Source organism: Perognathus longimembris, chromosome 15 (assembly GCF_023159225.1).
Source record: "Perognathus longimembris pacificus isolate PPM17 chromosome 15, ASM2315922v1, whole genome shotgun sequence".
Classification (NCBI taxonomy): domain Eukaryota; kingdom Metazoa; phylum Chordata; class Mammalia; order Rodentia; family Heteromyidae; genus Perognathus; species Perognathus longimembris.
The window spans coordinates 18,487,967-18,509,799 of record NC_063175.1 but is presented as its reverse complement, the minus strand read 5'-3'; the positions used below and the strand labels follow the sequence as shown (position 1 = coordinate 18,509,799).

The 21,833-nt window shown below is 37.6% G+C and overlaps 1 protein-coding gene across 7 annotated transcripts in view; it reads right to left on the bottom strand.

Annotated features, from left to right (window-relative positions):
* Greb1l (GREB1 like retinoic acid receptor coactivator) overlaps positions 1-21,833 on the bottom strand; it is a 245,621-nt gene that overhangs the window by 82,480 nt on the left and 141,308 nt on the right. For all 7 annotated transcript variants that reach the window (XM_048363113.1, XM_048363116.1, XM_048363115.1 and 4 more), the window contains 4 exons: positions 16,092-16,251; positions 15,638-15,835; positions 6,266-6,442; positions 439-615 (listed from right to left, as the gene is read on the bottom strand). In XM_048363113.1, coding sequence (XP_048219070.1) covers positions 439-615; positions 6,266-6,442; positions 15,638-15,835; positions 16,092-16,248 — 709 coding nt within the window. In that variant the 5' untranslated portion in view covers positions 16,249-16,251. The remainder of the gene's footprint in view (positions 1-438; positions 616-6,265; positions 6,443-15,637; positions 15,836-16,091; positions 16,252-21,833) is intronic.

Below are 21,833 nucleotides of genomic sequence, written 5' to 3'. Positions count from 1 at the left end.
AACTTTGTCAACTTAATAGTGGATTTTCTTTGGCATTATAAGACTACATTGTTTTTTCTAGTTAGCTTTGGATAAATTAAAATAGAAAAATATAGATCCTTGAAAATTACCAGAGAATTAGGGAAACAATGAGTACCTGACTCTTTGAAGCCCTCTCTAAATGAAAAGAGACCTAGAAAGTGTTGTTTATTTTCTGCCCTAGAACTGCACCACTTCCCCAAACTCAAAAGCAGACATGTACTTCCCTAAACATAAATATCTCCTTTAAAAATAAAACGATCAAGTCAAACAACCTACCAAAGGGTTTCACATTTTTGGAGAGCCTCTGAACTTGAGCTTTTTATCTACGTCACATCTGTACTCTGAACCCTGTAAGAGTCTCTTGTAGCCATCACTCAATCTCCATTCCCTCCTCTTCCCCTCCAGGAATTTGATTACCTTTCCAGCAGATAAGAGGTCCCTTTGACAGCACACCCTGGGAGGTTCTGACTAGGTAGTACTTTAAGTGCTTCTGCTTCTTTGGCTGGGTGGTGAGCTTCAAGTTAATGTGGTTGGAAAATTCTGTGAAATACCGAAATCCTCTTTCTCCACAGCCAATACAATTTCCAGAAAACCCTGGAATGAGGAAAACCAATGGTACTGGTAGCCTTCTAAGTTGACACAATTTTTTTTGGTGTGTGTATAAAAAGCATTGAAATATTTACATTCTCTGACCAAACAATATACTAATTTGAAGGAAAAATTTAAAGGGAAAACCTGGTAAGAAATTTAGTAGAATATGTATGTATGTATGTATGTATGTATGTATGTATGTATGTATGTATGTATGTATGGGCCAGTGGTGGGGCTTGGGATTCAGGGCCTGAGCACTGTCCCTGGTTTCTTTTTGCTCAAGGCTAGTACTGTACCTCTTGAGCCACATTGCGTGCTACTTCCAGCTTTTTCTGTGGATGTGGTGCTGAGGAGTCAAACCCAGGGCTTCATGCATGCTAGGCAAGCACTCTACTGCTAAGCCACATTCCCATCCCAGTAGAGTTATTTTAAAAGAGTAGAAGACTGGATATAATTTAAATGCTGCTCCAACAGAATAATAGCTAAGGAAATACAGTAGATAGTATCATGACAGAAATTTTTTTCTGTTGTACATATAAAAATAAGAAAATCTTGGTCCTACAGACTTTTTTTGGGGGGAGGGGTCAGTCATGGGGCTTGAACTCAGGGCCTGGGTGCTGTCCCTGAGCTTTTCTGCTGATGGCTAGCCTTCTACCACTTTGAGTCACAGCTCCACTTCCAGTTTTCTGGTGGTTAATTGGAGATAATAGTCTCGTGGACTTTCCTGCCAAGGGTGGTTTTGAACTGCTATCCCCAGATAGCCTTGTGAGTAGCTAGGATTTACAGGTGTGAGCCACTAGTGCCTAGCTTCATTATTTTTCCTCATATATTCCTTTCTTAAGAATCTGCCAGTCCTAGCCATAATTCTCTGCCCAGCCCACCACAGGAATGAGCTGTCATGGCCATAGGTGATGAATCCATGAGCAATACCTGAGCAAACTTAGAGCAAACAAAATCTCTCTTCCAGGATTTTACAACAAATAACATCATACTGGACTCTGAGTTTGTAAAATTTTGTAAGTATTGTGAAGAGGAAGCTGATCTTCAGAGAAGAGGGCTGATATAGACAGTGATGTGCAGATTCAGAACACTCAGCTTCTACGAGATCTAGTTTTACTTTCTGACTGGAACTCCATGGCATTCTTGCTTCCTGTTTACTCAAACTAGGTTGTTTTTCCTTTTGATCTAATATATGAGAAACTCCTTACCCAGAGTACTCAAACAAAATAAAAGGTTCAGTGGTCTGGTTCGAACAGGAGGTGTAAGACAGAGAAGACAGACAAAATTGGGAGGATAAGAAATATTTGCTGGAGTCATGTCTTAAGCTGTAGAGTGCCAGTCATGAGCATGGAGAACTTAAGACCCTAAGTTCAAGTTCTAGTATTGGTGCATGTGCACGTGTGCACACACACAGACACAGACACACACAGGGCCATGTTTTGCTTTATTGAAAACCAACATTTCAGTACCCCTTGATATACAAACAAATAGTCAGGAAAATAACAATAAGTTCCTTTAGTTGTTTCTGATGAGGACATAACATATTTGAAGACACACAGATGAACAGGATACCAATTGAAGATAAAAAGGAGGCATTCCATAGTGTATAAAGACAATATATATGTAAATAACTGTATATATAGATAATTGAAAATAAATTCACTGATGTGACACTCTTCAAATTTCTAAACCAACTTGGTATATAATTAGCAATGGTAAGGAGAGAAGAGAAAGGCCACATGATTAAAGAGATTAAAAGTCCTTATTTTAGAATGCTGACAATTTAAATTGTCTATAAATATGCAGCCAATTTATTACTATTCATTTAGCATTTACTTATTGAGTACCTATCTTTATATCAGTCATTTTGTTTAACATTAGAAAATAAGCCATACAAAAGAGATAATCATAACCTCTAGTCAACTACATAGAGCTAATAATTTATTACTGACACATTACTGTGATATAAGGAACATTAACGTAATTGTATATGTTCAGATGGATTATATTGAAAAATATTTGTACAGTTCTCAATCCCTTGAAGCCACTGGGCCCACAAGAAGTTGTCAATGTCTATCTAATTCACCAAGTTCCTAAAGTCATTGATCCACCTATCCACCCAATAAAGACTTATACTCTACTATGTATTCAGCACTGTTTCAGGTAGTATGTTTCAGTACCGAACAATAAGACAAAGCCCCTGCATTTGTAGAACTTACATCTCAGGTGATTATTGATGAAAAATTGCCTGATCTGTGAAATAGGTGCACCTCACCCAAACTTAGAAAGAAAGCTGTAAGAGCTTTTCACCTGAAATAATTAAGAACAGTGCTAGAAAAAAAAAAAGGCTTATGTGGCAGATCTAGGTAGTTCAAAAATGATTGGTTTCAGCAGAATGAACAACTAGTGAGGTTGGGATTAATTTTTCTTATCTTTTCCTTTGTGAATATTCTCTAAGATAAAAAGCAAGTGTGAAAGAAGCATTTGCTTGCACCATCTGCAAAGACAACCTTCATGTTAATGCTGACAGCTAACCATATGAAAGAGTTAGAATTCCCACAGTTAATTGTGAATAGTCTTGTGTGGTTTCGCATTATTAGACTTAGCTCACAAGAAATATTATCTTTCCAATATCTTACTGTATCAGTAATAAAAACTTCCATCTCTTATACCTGAATTATATTTCTAGTTTTTCTGTGATCAGGTCTTCCAATTGCGTGTTGGATTTGAAGCATGTATATTGACAAATAGATGAATATAATTTTAAAATCAATTTTCCTACAGACTTTGGAAGCAGCATTCTTTAACAGGGTTTTAGAAAAATTGATACTGGAGTCCACAGGGGTTCTAGAATGCTTGAGTCTTTAAAAATATTCTCTGTGTTATATATACTAAGACTTCTATCATAAGTAAAAATGGTTGTATATTAATTTTAGACAATACAGTACTGGACATGTAAAAATCTCAACATGCACTTATTCAAGAAAAACCTTTGACAACACTGTTGTACTATATTTTTCCATGGAGAAGTAACTAGTGAGACATTATGTCCACTTACACTTATAAGAGAAAGAAAAATGTGTCAGACTATGCTAAGTGGGTACGTTCTAAACAGCTCATCTCATTTTTACAGCACAGAAAGGTAGGTATTATTGGCCCCTTTGTGTAGATGAGAAATCTGAGACTTGAAGTTTCTAATCTACTTACCAAGTTCCTAAAGTTCTAGCTGGTAAATCTTATCTAGATAGATACATATATCTCATCTGGTAGACAGAGAGACAGGATAACAATCCTCTTGCCTCAGTCTTCCCAGTGCTAGGATTACATATGGCAGCCACCTCACCTAACTTAAATTTGTGACTTAAATTCAGTTCTGGTTCCAAAGTCCATGGATGTCACATTTGATTGCTGATTATAAAGGACTGTAAGCAGGCATTAGTTTGTACCCATTAGTTTGTATCAGGTTTGTACCCATAGCTTCTTAGAGCAGGAAAGTCTTATCTCCAGCTAACCACCAAAAACTCAGAAGTGGAGCTGTGGCTCAAGTGGTAGAGCACTAGCCTTGAGTGAACACAAAAGTGCATAGGCAGCAACTAGGCACTGAATTCAAGCCCCAGGATTGGCACACATACACAAAAAGGTCTATGGAGTATATTATTCTGGTGGCATTTTCTCTGTCTTTTCCATGATGCATTATAACAGAATTCCCCTAGTTGGGCAAGAATCATTGGTCAAAAAGGAATTATGAGTCAGAACTAAACTTGATTTATTTCATTAGACTGTAAGTTTTTGTTTTTTTCTTGTCAGTCATGGGGCTTGAACTCTGGGCCTGGGCACTGTCCCTGAACTCTTCAGCTCAAGGCTAGCACTCTGCCACTTGAGCTATAGCACCGCTTCTGGCTTTTTCTGTTTATGTGGCACTGAGGAATCGAACCCAGGGCTTCATGCATGCTAGGCAAGCACTCTACCACTAAGACACATTCCCAGCCCTGTGAGTTTTTTTTTAAATGCCACAACAGTTCTGTACTACCAACTTGTAAGTTCTGTAAGAGAAAGGATCGTGCCTTATAATTTTTATGCCTCCTACTCATAGTGCAGCATTATTTCTCATATCTAGCACATTTTGAAAAAAATAGTACTGAATGAATGAAATGAACAAATGAGTAGCTGACCTTTCTTTGGCAATTTAGTGTCGACAATTTAGGACAATGTGTAAACTTTACCATTAAACTTATATATAAAACTATATACTCAATTTTACTTAAAGAATATGTGAACATCTTTTGAGATATTTATGAAACATGGAAATTGTTACTTCTTTTCCTATGAACCAGGACCATGAGAGGGCTTCAGATTACAATTTAAGAAAGCTTCAAAAAGCATGTACAGTGTCACTGGCTTAAGAAATTGATTGATGGGCTGGGAAGTGGTTCACATCTAAGAACTGGAAGTGTATGTAGCTCAAGCTGTAGAGTACTTGCTTAACAAACTCAAGGCTTTACATTAAACCTCAGTATTGACCCCAAGAAATTTTTAAATAAATCTATTCATTTATTTATCCTGGTATAGAAGAGCTATGTTGTGGAGATGCTAGGACTGTAAGTCCAGAAAATGAAACAATTTGCAGATAATGTTATACATTTCTGATCATTTATAGCCTTCTAGTTGTTTCAGGTGAACTAATGTTAAAAATAAAATAAGAATAACACCTGTCAAGTATAGAAAGGAATAGTGGGTAGAATGAAAAACTACAAATACTTTACACAGTAGAAAATCCACTAATAAATGAGAATTGACATAAGTTTTAGATTGATGCCTACACAGAGTATGCTTCTCTTTCTTTTTCCTTCTCCTTCTCCTTCTTCATGGGGCTTGAACTCTGGGTCTGGGCATTGTCCTTCAGCTCTTCAGCACAAGGCTAGCACTCTACCACTTAAGCCACAGCACCACTTCCACTTCTGGTTTTCTGGTGGTTTATTGGAGATAAGAATCTCACAGACTTTCCAATCTGGGCTGGCTGTGAACTGTGATCCTCAGATCTCAGCCTCCTGAGTAGCTAGGATTATAGGCATGAGCCACCGGCACTGGCTTCTCTTTGTTTTATAAAAACTTTTTTGTGTGCTGAGATTAAACTCAAGGCCTGTACCTTCTAGGCAAGTAGTGTTCTGCTAATGAGCTACACTTTTAGCACCAGAATATAATTTTTTGACACATTGTATGCTGTTTACTGAATATTTGGTCAAAAGTATCTCTTAATTAAGGAATGTTGACAATAACCAGTGAAACTAACTTTTAAAGCTACTAAAGGAAAAAATTAATTGAAACTATATAAGCCTCAACTAATTCTGATATGCACAAATTATATAATATATAATTACATAAAAATTCTATACATAATATATAATTTAATAAATAATATGATAATATGTAGTAATAATATATTGTATATTTACATATACTTTTATTTTGCTCTAGATAAGTGTTTCATGTAGTCCAGATTGGCTTTGAATTCATGATTGTCTAGTCTCAGCCTCCCCAGTGTTAGGATTAGTGACACATATGAACTATCATGCCCAGCTGGATTTTTTAATCCTGTGGTAATTTTAAATAAAACATCTGCTTGGAAGAAATTTTATAGGCATAATATACTCACCTAAAAGTGCATTTTTCCCATTATCATCTGGTAGGAATCGCTTGTCTACAGCACAAACTAGGATATGTTCAGGAAGATTGGGAGATTTGGCTCCCACCAGGAGGAATCCTGCTGGGATGTCGATTTGTTCCATACACAGGGATACCAAACGCAAATCCTTTCCTGCTTGACAAAAACCTAGAAAGCAGTAAAAAGGACACAGCAAAATATTTGAGGAAGTTATGTCTTCAAATAGACAACCAACTATGAAAATTTTATAAGTATAAACTTTGAAGCTTTTATAATTTTTATGTAGACAGTGTGATTTTTTTCAGTTTAATAACTTAATTCAACTTAGCTTCATTTTTACTTAACCTAGTTTCAATAGACTGATTACTTTCAACCATAGACTGATTGCGTATATGACAAATGCTACTTTGGGGAGCTATGAAAGAATGGAAAACGTTTATCTGATACTCCGTATACAAAGCTGGGGATAGCACTATCATCACCACCCAAAATAAAGTAGGGAAGAATCATTTTGGATTCTGCTAGCATTAAATCATATGTTATTTTAATCAGATGCCCCCCAAAATTGAAAGCAATCAGTTAGCAAATGAACCAACGTAACAAATCCTCTAATGATAAAGACAATGGAGATCCATATAAGCTTGTAGATCACCTTTAACATTAACAAACATTAATTCAACTTTCATTAGAGGTCATAACATAAGGAAAAATATATCCAAGTTCCTAAGAATTCTTTTACCATTCAAAATGAATCTATATTTTATTATTCAGAATATAATCGATACTTATTTATATATGTCAACCATATTCCTTATTCAGTTTACAGTTGTGAGATGCAGGGAAACCTCCAAAAAAGTTCTTCTTGTACTCTAATGGAGTGTTTACAGATTTAGGAGTTGGGAACTGATGATGATGATGACATCGATAGCAGCTAAAATTTGTAAAGTACTTACCATCATCCTGGTCCAGTTTGAATACTGTATAGATTATCTTATTTAATTTTCTCAAAAGTTCTAGGTATCATATTATTCTTTTCATAGATGGAAAAACTGAGTCTCCATAAAGGATAGAGAACTTGCCCAAGTTATATGGGAGTTATGGGAGTCCTGTAACATTCACTGACATAAAATATAGGAATTGTGCCACATAAGAACAGACAAAAGCATACTATTTGTTTTGGCAAAAGAAAAGCATAGAGCAACTAAAATTCAATGGTAAACTGTCAGGAATGAACATGGGGTCTTTCTTTTCCTTCCTTCCTTCCTTCCCTTCCTTCCTTCCTTCCTTCCTTCCTTCCTTCCTTCCTTCCTTCCTTCCTTCCTTCCTTCCTTCCTTCCTTCCTGCCTGCCTGCCTGCCTTCCTTCCTTCCTTCCTTCCTTCCTTCCTTCCTTTCTGCCTTCCTTCCTGCCTTCCTTCCTGCCTTCTTTTCTCCCTATCTTCCTCCTTCCTTCCTCCCTCTTCCTCCTCCTCCTCCTCCTCCTCCTCCTCCTCCTCCTCCTCCTCCTCCTCCTCCTCCTCCTCCTCCTCTTCCTCCTCCTCCCCCTTCCCCTCCCCCCCCCCTCCTCCTCCTCCTCCTTCTCCTCTTCTTCCTCTCTCTCTCTCTCTCTTTTGTATTAGTACTATGATTGGTAGTTAATTAGAGATAAGAATCTCACAGACTTTTTTGTGTGGGCTGGCTTTGAACCAGGGTTGCGGATCTTAGCATTTTGAGTAGCTAGGATTACAGGTATGAAACACTGCCCCCAGAGAACACAAACTTTTTTAAATCAAATTCTAAAATAGAAAATCTAGGAGGCATTTTATTTTATTTTACTTTATTTTCATTAAATAAATTTATTTGTTAAAATAATTTAACTCCAAACACACCTGTTGAATTTGCATCAAGTTCTAACTACAATTCATGTTTTAATGGAAATGCCAAGATTTAACAACTGACATTGTTACAAAACAATAAATTGTTGTTCAATTTGAAATGGTCAGTTGTATTAAAGCTCAACAATTAACAGTGAACTGTATCTCTGGGAAACCTCAAATCAATAATGATAAGTCTGTTTTCAAAACCTACTGTAGTCATTCTTGAAACCCTGATCAAGATTTAATAGATGCACAATGACAAGTTAAGAAAAAAGGAAAGAAAAAGACCCCCATAGTCTTTAACGTTTGATTGGCTAAGGAGACAATTAAAGCTCAACCAGTGCTAACACAGAGCTAAGGAGAACAGAAAACAAAACAAGCAATCCAACATCAATAAACTATGCACAACACTTTCATATGCACAGAGACACTGACAACATCCACACTGAAAAACAAATATGAGACATCCTCAGGCAGTATTTCCTTACACAGAAAGTAAATGAGTAGTTTCATCACATAAAGTGAAGGCAGCTGCGGCAAGGGAGTGAAAAGTTCAGTCTCAATGTTACAAACCCAAGGAGCAATATCATTGGAGTACCTTTTAACAGTTAAGGAAAGAGTTTATGTAATACTTCTGATCAGATGCTGGCTGGTTCCCAGTAAGCTGAACAAATTCAAAGGCATCAAGTTACCATCACTATCACAGCTTAAGAGAAAAAGTTGCAACATTAAAAGGAAAAAAGAAAAAAAAAAGATGCTGCCTTAGTATAAAAGTAAAACAAACAAACAAACAAAAAACCCCACAAAACAAAACAAAAGAGAAAACACCTTACCACAATAGCTAAAGAAAAAGTGGGTGTTTGGATCAAACCATAGTATTTTTAAGGCATGTTAGAAAAACTCACTTTCCTTAGTTGCTAGTCTGATCAGGGCATAATAGAGTGACCCAAAGTCACCACACTCTAGGAGGCATTTTAAAGTACTAAAAAGAGTGCTATTAAATCAAAGAAGTTCTAATTTCCATATGGACAACAAACCTAAAAACTTATTTCCTTCAAGATGTAGCAACTCAATTCAAAGTATGACTTACTACAAAAGGCACAACATGTGAAATATCTTTCTAAAACGTATAGGGGTAATGAGAAGTCTATGGTTGTCTATGAAAGGAAGAGTGCTTTAGGGAAGCTGCCTCTGTCACTAAGAAATTGTGATCCAACCTTTTTAAAACATAGCCACTCTGTCTGTATAAAGAAAGTGTGGCTGGATGGAAACCACAAGCCTGCACCAACATACAATTAACTACAAGCTTTTTAGAGCATCAACAGTTATATGGAACCTTGTGATTATCATTGCTCAACAAGTAGTTATCACAAATTTCAAGGATTAAGTAAGGTGCTCCAAGAGAAATGGAAATTGTAAGTGAAATATATATATATATGTACACTGCTTAATTTATAATGGAGTACAATGGAGTAAACTGGTTAAAGATGGGAAGCTCAGGGGAACACTGATTATACTAACAAACAGCAAGTAATTTTACAAATGCATCTAAATATGCTTGTGGCTAGATATGGAAGTTAAAGTAATTCTCTACACTCACTCTTCAGACTTATAAATGCACTAATATGTTTCTAATACACCAAAAAACTAAAGTTATAAAGGTAAAAAAATTAGTGATTATAAAAATGTTTGGCTTTTTACAAATGAGTAAAACACTATCAAGTTCAAGTTTCAGCAGGCAGCAGTCTAAAACTTTCTCAAAGCACACAGAAAATATACAGAAATTATAAATAAATAAATTTATGTATCTTTTAAATCCTAAATTGCAGAAATTCCAAAACTTTGCAGAGTATAGATTTGGGGGTTTAGGGGTAGAAGTCAGTAGTAAACTATAAGGCCCTGGTTTCAATTCCCAACACTAGAAAAGTAGATGTTGACTCATTTTTATTTTTATTTACTCTATTATTATTACTTTTTTGTGGTTCTAGAATGTTAGGCCCTTGTGCATGCTAAACCAGTGCTCTACCACTGAACTACATCTTCAACCCCCCTTGACTTTTATAAATGCTGGAAAATACTTAAGTATATTTGGCTCCCCTAAAACAAAGTGTAATAGTTTATTTTGAAATTTTCAATAAAACATTCCTTTTCTTATTCAAGCAAATAGCAATTAATGAATCTTAGACATTTTTTCTGATGTAGCATTAATCTTAATAATATAATATGCTAATCTAAAGGAAATATTTCTACTTAAAATCAAGTCTTAAAATCAGGCCAGGCAGTAATAAAACATTATTAATTTTAAAATTCCTGAGGAGTGCCAGGCACCAGTGGCTCATGACTGTTAGCTACTCAGGAGGCTGACATCTGAGGATAGCAGTTGAAAGCCAAGCAGGCAGGAAAGTCAGTGAGACTTATCTCCAATTAGTCACCAGAAAACTGGAAGTGGCACTATGGCTCAAGTGGCAGAGCACTAGCCTTGAGCTCCAGAGCTCAGGGACAGCCCCCAGACCCAGAGGAGTTCAAGCCCCAGGACCAAACAAAAAAGAAAGAAAGAAAAATAATCCTGAGAAGTTCAAAAGTTTCTAAACTTCTAAAAGAGATTTGTGACTCAAGGACTGGAGAACATTAACTTATTCTGGCCTCTTTAATATGTAAATGAGAAAATGGCCCAGAAAGGTTAAGAAAATACCCTAAGGTCAAATACCCACAAACCAAAAACAGGGGGACCTGAGCCAGGTCTTAGCTGCCAGTGAGGTGCTCATTCAAGGGGAAAAGACATCTCTGATTCAACCACCTTATGACCTTTCCTGCTCTTTGCAGGCTGCTTTCTGTGGGCACTTGATACTCTAGCACTTGCCAGCCATGAATTATGTCAGCATCTACCTATCTCATACTTGGCAATTAATTCTTAAAATTCAAGATGTTATTTAGGTCTCAGCTACCTAGGAGTGAGAGGCAGGGGGATTATTTGAACCCTGGAGTTCAAGGTCAGCCTGAGCAACCTGTCAAGATTCTACCTCAAAAAATTTTTAAAAAGTCAAGTTTTTGAAAGCCACAGATGTAAACCATGTCCAGACATTTTTGATGATATTTCTCAAGCAACACATTGCTCCAGATGAAGAGGAGAAAGTATAATTTTGGTTTGGGGCTTACATAGCTAGGGGCATAGTAAAACAAAGAAAAGAAAAGACACAGTGTGGACTATGACTGCCTGAAGAAAATGAATTTTTTTTTAGGGACAAAGGATTATTTCAGTGTTATTTCTGTGGTAAAATGAAAATCACTCAGTCCACTTAAATGAAGAGAAACTTTTTTAAAAAATTATTTCATTCCTTGAGGTTTCCCATTTACTATAATACAAGGATATCTAGAAATTGCAAGTAATAAAAATTGAACAACTGTACTTTATGAAAAGCATGTTTTCTAACCTTCTCTTAAAACTTATTGCAGTAGGCACTCAAGAAAGTGAAAAGAGAAATTTTCCCTATTTCATTAAAAAAACACACCAATCTCACAACAATGGAAGTTTATAAAAGAGGTACAATAATCAACAGAAAGAGTCTGAATGTCTGAAACTCTAAGCCTTTGAGTAAGAAAAACAAGTAGTATTGGATTACAATCCCAATATAAAATAAGTATCCATGATTCCATAATGATATAAGTAAGCAAGTATAAATTAATAAATATGGAGAGGAGAGGTGAATTCCCAGGAGTTAAATTTAAATAGTTTATGCAGACATGGCCCTCAAAATTATAGAGCTTAATTCTGAGCCCATCAGTGTGGGCTGGGCATTTGTCCATAGCAGAATTGGGGAGAAAAAGAGAGGAGACATCAGTTCAGGTGACCAAAGTCAATCAACACTCACAGTCACAAGTTCTAGTGATGTTCTAATGTGATGAAAATGGCATTTTAACTGTCATCTTTTTCATCCAAACCCATAGTCTCAGTTTAGTAAGGAGAAATGCATCCAATTCCAGTAGGAGTCTCCTATGATACACCTGATTAGTACTCCTAAAACTGCCAGCATGATAGAAAAAAAAATACAAGTCTAGAAAATGTGCCAGCTAAGGAAGCATAACAACTAAATCTAATTAGTATTCTAAATGGAATCCCTAAGCAGAAGGAAGACATTAGGCACAAACTAAGGAAGCCAAAGAAAGTATAAACATAAACTTATAAAACGTATCATTTTAAATTAATTATAAAATCAATTATTAATTATAAAAAATGTAATTAAAACTTATCAAGACTAGTTCCTTAATTGTAATAAATATATCTACTATACTGAGATATTAATAGGAGGAAATATGGGGATGTGTGGCAGCTACTACTTTTTTCAATTTTTCCGTAAATTAAAAACTTTTCTTGAAAGCATGAAATCAGCTGTATAAATAAAATAGTCCTGTTTTATATTCCTTCCTTCTAGTTACTTGCCAACCAACCAACACTTTTTAATTAAGAAGAAAGAGTGTAGTAGAGAGGAGAAGGCAAAAGCTGTTTTTAGAGCAGGGTCAGGAAGAAATAAATTCAAGGACAAAAATGGTTACAAATTCAGGAAAAGTTTTTAAAATTCAGTTTGTGGTTATTCCAAGATTTGCAATGGGTTTATTGTAGACATCTATTTACTGATTTCCCCAAAACTCTCAGCTCAGTTAATGACATATATAATCAGAGATCTCCAAGAAAGAAAATCATTGTGCTAAGAGCAATATTATCTTTTTAAAAATGGAAACTAGACTGTCTGTAAGGAAGAGCTGGTAGATACAGGATCCATAAGATGTGGTATTTCAATATCACATTATTATATGTAGAGTACATATAGAATTATATATTCTCACATTATAAGTACATCAGATTATCAACACTTCAAACTAAATAAAAAAGAAAAACCTTTGTTATTTTTCTGCAGGGAAATTCTAAATTATATCTAAAACAACTGTGAAAAGCTGAGGTGATAATTCTTGAGGAACTACCAGAAGATCATGCTTCAGGAAGGGTCTAAGACTGTTCCTAACAATACACGGGAAAAGATAAACTGTTTAGCTGTGTATACAGAAAACTTCTTTTCTAAACATGTCTCTGAAATAATTTCATTTTCTGGCAGTAATACTGATGTTGCCCTAACAAATGGTTTTAATTAAAAAGTGTAGGGGGAATGGGGGTAGAGGGCTCTTCGTTATAAACTTCATCTGCATTTTCTTAAGAAAATAGACAAGGTTTTCACTTCACAGAGACAATTTTGCATTCCCCAATTATCTCCAACTTGAAGGTAACTAAGTAAATAAAAGAGAGAAGGAAAAGTTTACTGAAACAGCAGTAAACACAAACTAAAGTAATTAAATCAGTATTTGGATGCCTAAAACTTAGTTAGCCTTCACCCCCTTCAGACAATCAACTGCTTCTCAGCAGGACAGGGACCTAGGCTATTGCAATAATTTACATAAGAAATTAACAACCAAAATTTACATCAGAATGGTAACCCTTACAGGTGTTAAATATCTGCTTATCTAAATTGCCTCTAAAAATAGCTTTACCTTTCTTTAAGCCTTAGGTAAATAGAGGATTTCCCAAGAAGGGAAGGTGGTTTGTCCTATTACAATGCCACTTTTTGAAAGAAAAACTTTATTGCTGCTCTCCCTTTTGCTGGTACCAAGTCATTCTTAGAACATAGAACTAGGCAAACTGAAAGAACTATGCATACTATAACTTTTTAGAGTCATTTACAAGGGAAAACCAAATAAGACAGCTAATTATAAGAATGAAAAGTAGTTGATGCAGGAATCTAAGTGATGGGCTTAATTAGTGTTTTTAGATTATCTTGAAATTTCAATCTCCGTTGTTCTTAGAAACGATGAACTATCTTTAAAATAATGACTACCCAACCCAAATATTTCTCATGTTCGCATGTTTTTAACTTTGAGAAATTGCTTGCTATCTTTAGGTCACAGTTTTTATACTTTGGTGGGCACAAAACACCTTTCCATACCTAGTTGTAAATAACAACAGCACATGATACTTAAGAGGAAAATTAAAAGCATACTTAGGTCACAAAGAGGTAGAGAAACCTCTCCTCCATATTTTGGTATAAAATTTGATTATTTCAAAATTATCCCCTAAAGCTTTTATTGCGATTCTATTTAATTCTTGCAATATAATGAGTTTTTCAATGAGAATCCAACACTACTTTACAACACTATTTTTGACTTGTACTTTGTTACTTTGGTAAATAAGAGTTGACTACTCAACTGAATAGAAGACATACCAATAGCCATAAAGCAAGTAAGCAGAAAAATATGATATCTCCCATACCTTTCCAGGTTTAAAGGCTGGTATTACACCAATAGTGTATGACTTGATATAGTATATTTAGTGTAGGCAAAATAAAGCAGTCATAAATTGGAAACAACATAGAGGCCAGCCTTATTGAAAGAGCAGCAATAGTATCTACTGAAGAGAACAAGGCACAGACCAGCTGGTAGAATTATTTACGTTTTGGAGATTTTGATCTCTTTTTGGTTATCATATTCCTCAGGGGAAAAAGAGACACCAATAGAATGTGAAACCCTAAACTTTCTTTTTTATATGTGAATATTTAGTTTATCCCAAATTATTTGTGCTTCAGGCTTTAGAAGAAGAGTAGCCTGAAATTCTATCCCTTTCCCATTCCATGTCTCTTCAAGATTTACATGCATTGACATCACCCCAGGATGATGCCAATCTGGGTAACAAATGCAGTCTGGCTAATCTAGATAAAGTAAAACCCATGTAGTAATTACACAGATGTTTTTAAAAATAAACTCTTTTGTTGAATGGTAACTCTTTTGTGCAACTAAAGACAATAAAATATTTTTACAAAACTGAGTGGAGGAAAGAAAAAACTATTTGTTGTGAATCAAAACCATAAAACACAAAAATGTTAGAAAAACATTTTCTTATTACAAATATGGTTAAAATTTTGGAAGTGAAGGTTGAGACAAATAAAATGAGACTTCCAAACTACTTGCCTTTTTATACTGTAGAGATAAAAATTTACATTTATAATCTCTATTATTGTTTAGGGAGATAAGTGGAAAAAAAAAGAACAAGAGAGAACATTTAAGAGGTTCCTTAGTAACATTTTATTTTTACTGTAGTGCTAAGAATGAAATCCAGAGCTTTGAGTATGCTAAGCAAATATTCTTCCACTGAGCCATAACCCTAGCCCAAGAGTAGCATTCTTGCAGAAAGTACATGGAGTACTGGAAAAACTCTGACCTGTATCTAGATTTCTGTTTGTCCAGACCCTCTGAATAAAGGATTCATCCCTTCAGTTGTGAATCTCAGTTTCTATAATATGGATGGCAATAACTGTCTCTGTTGTAGATGCATGCTGTTTAGAACCTAACCACACATTCCTTTCCATAGCACTAGCTTCCAGCCTTCAGCACCACATAGAATGCTGAGTAACAGGCCAGACACAGTATGGGAGGAAAAATAGCAAAGAAGAAAACAAAGTTGAAACCCACCATCTGTAGTGCAAGATCCTTCTGGGGCAGGTTTCTGTGAATAGGGAATTGGAGGGCTGTTAGAATCAGACATTTCTTCATCATCTTCATCATCTTCCATGTCGTTAACTGCTAGATTGTTAGAAAAATCCAGACTGCCATTTTGAGTGTAGCGGTGTACCAGATCTTTATCCAGATCTTCTACCTTGGGTTTGACATCTGGGTAAGCAAAGAAATGATAGAGAATTTAAAAATTATAGTTTTGGAAAAATAATCATTTCATATGAGACTGTAATCCCTCTGCACTTCACTTTGACAATAAAGAAAAAAAACAGAAAAAGAAAAATAATCAGAAGAAAACTTCATAATTCTGAACAATATATTTGCAGAAAAGAGATTAGCTTATTTATTTATTTAGAACTTCTGAAACTCAGAATTACCACTTTAAAAAAAAAAAAGGAGTCTAGAAACTTACCTGCAGATGAGAAAGGAAGCTGGTCAGGGTCCAAATAGAGCTGGGAAAAAATTGGCCGTGGTACCACACTACTACATCGGAGAGAGGCTTCTATGGAGTTGTGCAGTGCTTCTTCAAAGCGAGCAGATTTCAGTTGCCCAGCATATGAATTCCCCATGGCCTACATGGGCAAGACAAGTGGTGAGAAAACACAGTCAGAGTGATCATTGGATGTATGTCAAAATGGAACTAGGTAATTTGAGAGGCTGGTAGGAGATAAAGGGGGGAAAGAATGAAAAAAGGGTGACACTGAATCGAAATAGTTTGTCATCATAAATTTACATATTGAATTGAAACCCCTTGCACAGGTATATAAAGAAAATCTGAAGCACACCTTTTCTTTCTTAAATGGGAAGCTTTAAAAAAGGAATAAAGGAGAAAATTGATAAAAAAAATTATTGGCTAAATATCTTCAAAAGTACATGCACAGTACATATGAACTACATACACCTATCAAGCTATATCTTTTATTGGGGGTGGGGAGGGGCTGGTCCCAGGACTTGAACTCAGGGCCCGAGCACTGTCCCTGAGTCTCTTTGTGCTCTACTGTTCGAGTCACAGCACCATTTCCGACTTTTTCAGAGTACTTTATTGGAGATAAGAGTATCATGGACTTTCTTGCCTAGGCTAGCTTTGAACTTCAGATCTCAGCCTCTTGAATAGCTAGATTTACAGCAGGTGTGAGACACTGGGACTCGCTAGGCTTCTAGCTATATCTTAAGGTATGTATTTATAAAATGTATTCTTAAAACAGCTGTGTTTTGTGTGTATGTATGTGTGTGTATGTATGTATGTGTTTGTGTGCCAGTTCTACAGCTGGAATTTAGGGGCTAAAGCTCTCCTTCTGCTTTCCTGCTTATGGCTGGCCTCTACTACTTAAGTTATACCTCCTGCCCAACATACTATAGTTTTTTTTTTTTTTTTTAATGTACTGGAGTTTGAAATTAGCGTTTCCCTTGCTAGACTGGAGCTCTACCACTAAGTCATGCCTCCAGTCCTCTGTTGTTATATCCCTCGGGTATTTTGTTGTTTTTGGGTTTTTTGCTGGTCCTGGGAGTTGAACTCAAGGCCTGCCTCTGTCCCTGAGCCTCTGTGTGCTAAAGGCTAGCACTCAACCATTTGAGCCACAGCGCCACTTTTGTGGCTTTTTCTGTTTGTGTGGTACTGAGGAATCGAACCCAAGGCTTCATGCTTGCTAAGCAAGCACTACTATTAAGCTACATTCCCTGTCCTATCACTTGGTGTTTTAAAAGTCTAAAGCCTTGGCTGGGAATGTGGGTTAGTGGTACAGTGCTTGTCTAGCATGCATGAAGCCTTGGATTTGATTCCTCAGCATCACATAAACAGAAAAAACTGGAAGTGGTACTGTGGCTCAAGTGGTAGAGTGCTAGCCTTGAGCAAAAAGAAGCCAGGGACAGTGCTTAGGCCTTAAGTCCATGCCCCAGGACTGGCAAGGAAAAAAAAAAAAAGAAAAAGTCTAAAGCCTTTGAAAAATAATCTGGAAAAGAATTCAACAGTAACAAAGTCAAGGCTCTCCAACCAGTAAAGCAATACTGATCCATCAGTGTTTTTAGACTGATACTTGTGTAGTACAAAATTTTCATGCCTATGAATAACAACAGTTATAACTTACTATATGTAACAATTCTCAAGTGGTCCAGGGTCCCCAAAACTTTTTCAGGGGCCCCTGAAGTTACAACCATTTTCAAACTATTATTAGAATATTATTTGGGTTCCCCCCCAACTCTTATTCTTTTCTGTGTATAAAGTGGAATTTTCCAGAACTGGTGTGATATGTGATACTACAAGATTACAGAATGCAAAAGCAGATGGGCCTATTCTACTCATGCTTTTTTAAAAAAAAGTAATTATTTTCCATAAAGTAAGTTATTTATGTTAATACATAGTGAATTATTAATTTTTTCTGTACCAGTCCTGGGGCTTTAACTAATATTCTGGGCACTTTCCTTGTCCATTTTTGCTTAAGACTAGTGCTCTACCACTTGAGCCACAGCTCTACTTCTGGCTTTTTTCTTTTACTTTGTGGTTAATGGACATAAGAATCTCATGTTGGGATGGCTTTGAACTATGATCCTCAGATCTTAGCCTCCTGAGTAACTAGGAATACAAGCATGAGCCTATAGTACCTATTATTAATTTTTAAAAATCAATATTTACAAAGTCAACGAGTTTAAATTTCTAATACACATAGCCTATATAAAGCTTCAATAAGTCTTCCATAATTTTTATGAGTTTAAAGAGATTATGATAATAAAAATTGAGAATTTTTGGGCTAGTTTTATAAATTATTCAACAGTATACTAAGTAGTTTATAAGAATCATTTTAGATCATCCTTAGGATTCTGAATTAGATATGAACTTTCCTTTACTTCACAATCAAAGACCTGAGTCATGGAGATGCTAAATGACCTGCTTACTACCAGTCAGATAGTAAAGAATGGAGCTAGAACTCAGTACTTACTTATACAACAACTCCTGTACTTTACTATAGGTTCAACCCTGGAAAATTTCATTTCAAGACTATTATTATTATTATTATTATTATTGGTGCTGGTATTGTGTCTTGATCTCAAGACCTTGTGCTTTCACTTGGCCTTTTCCATTCAGAGCTAAAACTGCCACTTGAATCACATGAAGACTTACACAATCTCATATTCTCATAATTAAGTGAATAACAGGACAGATATACACACTTACCTATATCTAAAGCAAATAAATATTGGTCTAAATAAAAAATGAAAATCAACATGAAAACTAAATCAACATAAAAATGGGCAATGTAGTTTAAACATCATAGGAGATGCATTTGATGAAAACAAAGGGAAGTATTCATTCCCTATTTAGGCTTGGAAGAGTAACAGGAAGTTGTCTATTTAAAATAACAATATATCTTGGCATTAAAATATGATAACATAAAGGAGTATAGATGTGACACCTGACTTCTTTACTGCTAACTATGAAGGTCTACCTTGGACAGCTCAAAGTTACCCCAAAATGGATGGAGTTCAAAGGGAGCTTAGTATATTATGTCCTACATAGCATATACCATACTCTAAATATAGAGTTACTGCCATTGTTGGCATTAGCTACCGAGACTGCCAGCCCTTCTTTTCTCTGAATGATAAGGTGCTGCCTGAGACAGCACAGCACCTGTTATAACTTTAGAAGATGGAGAAATACTTTTCAGAATTAGTCATTAAATCAAATGTAACAAGATAACAGACTTATGAGTTCCATTATAAACTAACTTATTGTATGTACCTAACTGACTGGGTTTGAGACAGCATTATAGCATTTTCAATGTTTACTTTAAAGAACAAATTGCATAAAATGTTTTGTTATGCTATTATTATTATTATTATTTTTTTTCCGGTCCTGGGACTTGGACTCAGGGCCTGAGCACTCTCCCTGGCTTCCTTTTTGCTCAAGGCTAGCACTCTGCCACTTGATCCACAGCGCCACTTCTGGATATTTTCTATACATGTGGTGCTGGGGAATCAAACCCAGGGCTTCATGTATACAAAGCAAGCACTCTTGCCACTAGGCCATATTCCCAGCCCTTGTTATGCTATTATACAGACCTTTGAGATACTAATAAATTCTTTTGTGATATTGAGGGAAGCCTAAGAAAGATGGTAAACCGGGAGGAAGATGGCGCCACCACAGTAGGGAGACACCCCGACTCGCTCCAACTGAATAGCGAGCTGGGAACTCCAGCACCCAACACCCCATCAAGAACCCAGCAAAACCAGCATCCAGAAGCAGTGGAGAAATGCAGGAAAACAAAAAGGAGCAAAAAAGAAGAGCCAAAAACCTACATGGGCACCCTCCCTTCACCAGCCCACCCTGGCCCGAACAGGGCCAGGCTGGGAAAGGGGACCTGGTGATCGGCAGACCGACGGCTGAAAACTCACACTGGGAGCACAGAGTCCAAACAGTGGGACTCCACGGACACCAGGGAGAGTGCGGACCAAGACACACAGAGACGGCAGTGATGGGAAGTTCGGGTCCACACCGGGAAAGGATGTAAGCAGCTGGGGAACCCAGTGGTGCAGAAGGGGATAGCTGGGGATGCCACCACGACCTTTCGCCACACCACAGCACTCCACCCCCGAAGGACCAACGGCGGTGTGGGACACACACACAATCCAGGGCCAGTGAGTCCCCCACTACCCCCTCCCCCAACGGGAGACCAGCTATCAGAGACCCAAACCCTACAAAGAAGCTAGATCTCCCTCCCTCCCCCTCCCCACCCCGAGGAAACAAAGAACCCCTAAATCAGGCGGGAAGGCCCTATCAGGCTCTGGGAAGTCACTGGAGATTAGCAGGGGAAGGGCAGAGCAGCCCCAAGGCCGCCAAGGAGCTTGAACTGGCTGCACCGGCTCTGCCCCGGCCCCGCCCCCTTCCCAACAGGGGCTGGGGAGGCAGGCAGTGCAAGCCCCACCTGAGGCGCCTGGACCTCGTGGACTTTACAACTAAAATCACAGGCGCTGGTGGGCAATACCAGCACAGCAGGGACACATGGACCTGATCACGCCCCCCCTCTCGCAGCGGAGGCGCAGTCTGAGGGCGCTAACCCGCACCCAGACAGTTGATCCCACTGGGTCCCACACATACCGCTCCCCACAGTAGACTCCGGGAGGGCGCAAGCACAACCCAACAACCCGGGGCTCGCTCTGGTAGGTGTACCCCGCTCAGGTGGGTGGGGACACAGCGGCAGCACCCGTTGTAGTGGGCGCACAGCACACAGGTGGGCGGGGCCCCCGGCGACAGCGCCCGCTCTGCTAGGTGCGCCTACACAGGAGGGCAGAGCTCTCCATCAGCCCCTGCCCACTCAGTTTGGCGCATTTCGTACAACACCGGCCCCGGAGCAGTCCACACAGGAAGGCGAATTGCCTGAGAGGTAAGCGCCTCTGACCAAGATACAGAGTGGAAAAAAGAACCAAAGAAGAAATAAGCCTCCACGCCACGCTGAATCAGGGACCAGCAAACCCCCACCAGAGACATGCTAGGGTTAGCACGACACAGCGGCAGGACACTGTCCCACAGAGAAAGACACAGACCCTACCGGAAAGCAGGGAAAGTGACCACCTCAGCAACAACTGAGAAGGTCACGCTCACCCATTGGGAAACAAGGTTCAACAGCCAAACCCAAACCCAGAGCCAGAACACCAGGACTCAAGGCTCCCACTGACGGACCAGTGGGAACCAGCAAAAAACCAAACCAGGGAAGCTAGCAACAGATCTCCAGATGCACAAATCACAAAGAAATATAACACAGTTCATCAAAGGGCAAGCCAACTCACCAGCTCCAAAAAGCAGCACGACTGAAGAGTAGATGGAGAATAAAAAAGCAAATGAGGCCATGTTAACAGAAATGATGGAAAGCCTCAGAAACGAAATCAGAAAACAATTCCAGGAGTTTAGAGTGGAAGTCTTGAAGGACAACCAGGAAGCCAAGAAAGAAATGGAAGCAAAAATGGATACAATGCAAACCTCCGTTAAAGAAGATCTTAACATCCTGAGAGGGGAAATGCATGAAAAAATAGATTTAAAATACAACTCTTTATAGGAAGAAATTTCCAGTACCAGAGCTGATCTGACAACCAAAAATAGTTCTCTGACATCCATAAACTCTGCAATTGAATCCACAGCACAAAGAATTGACCATATGGAATCCAG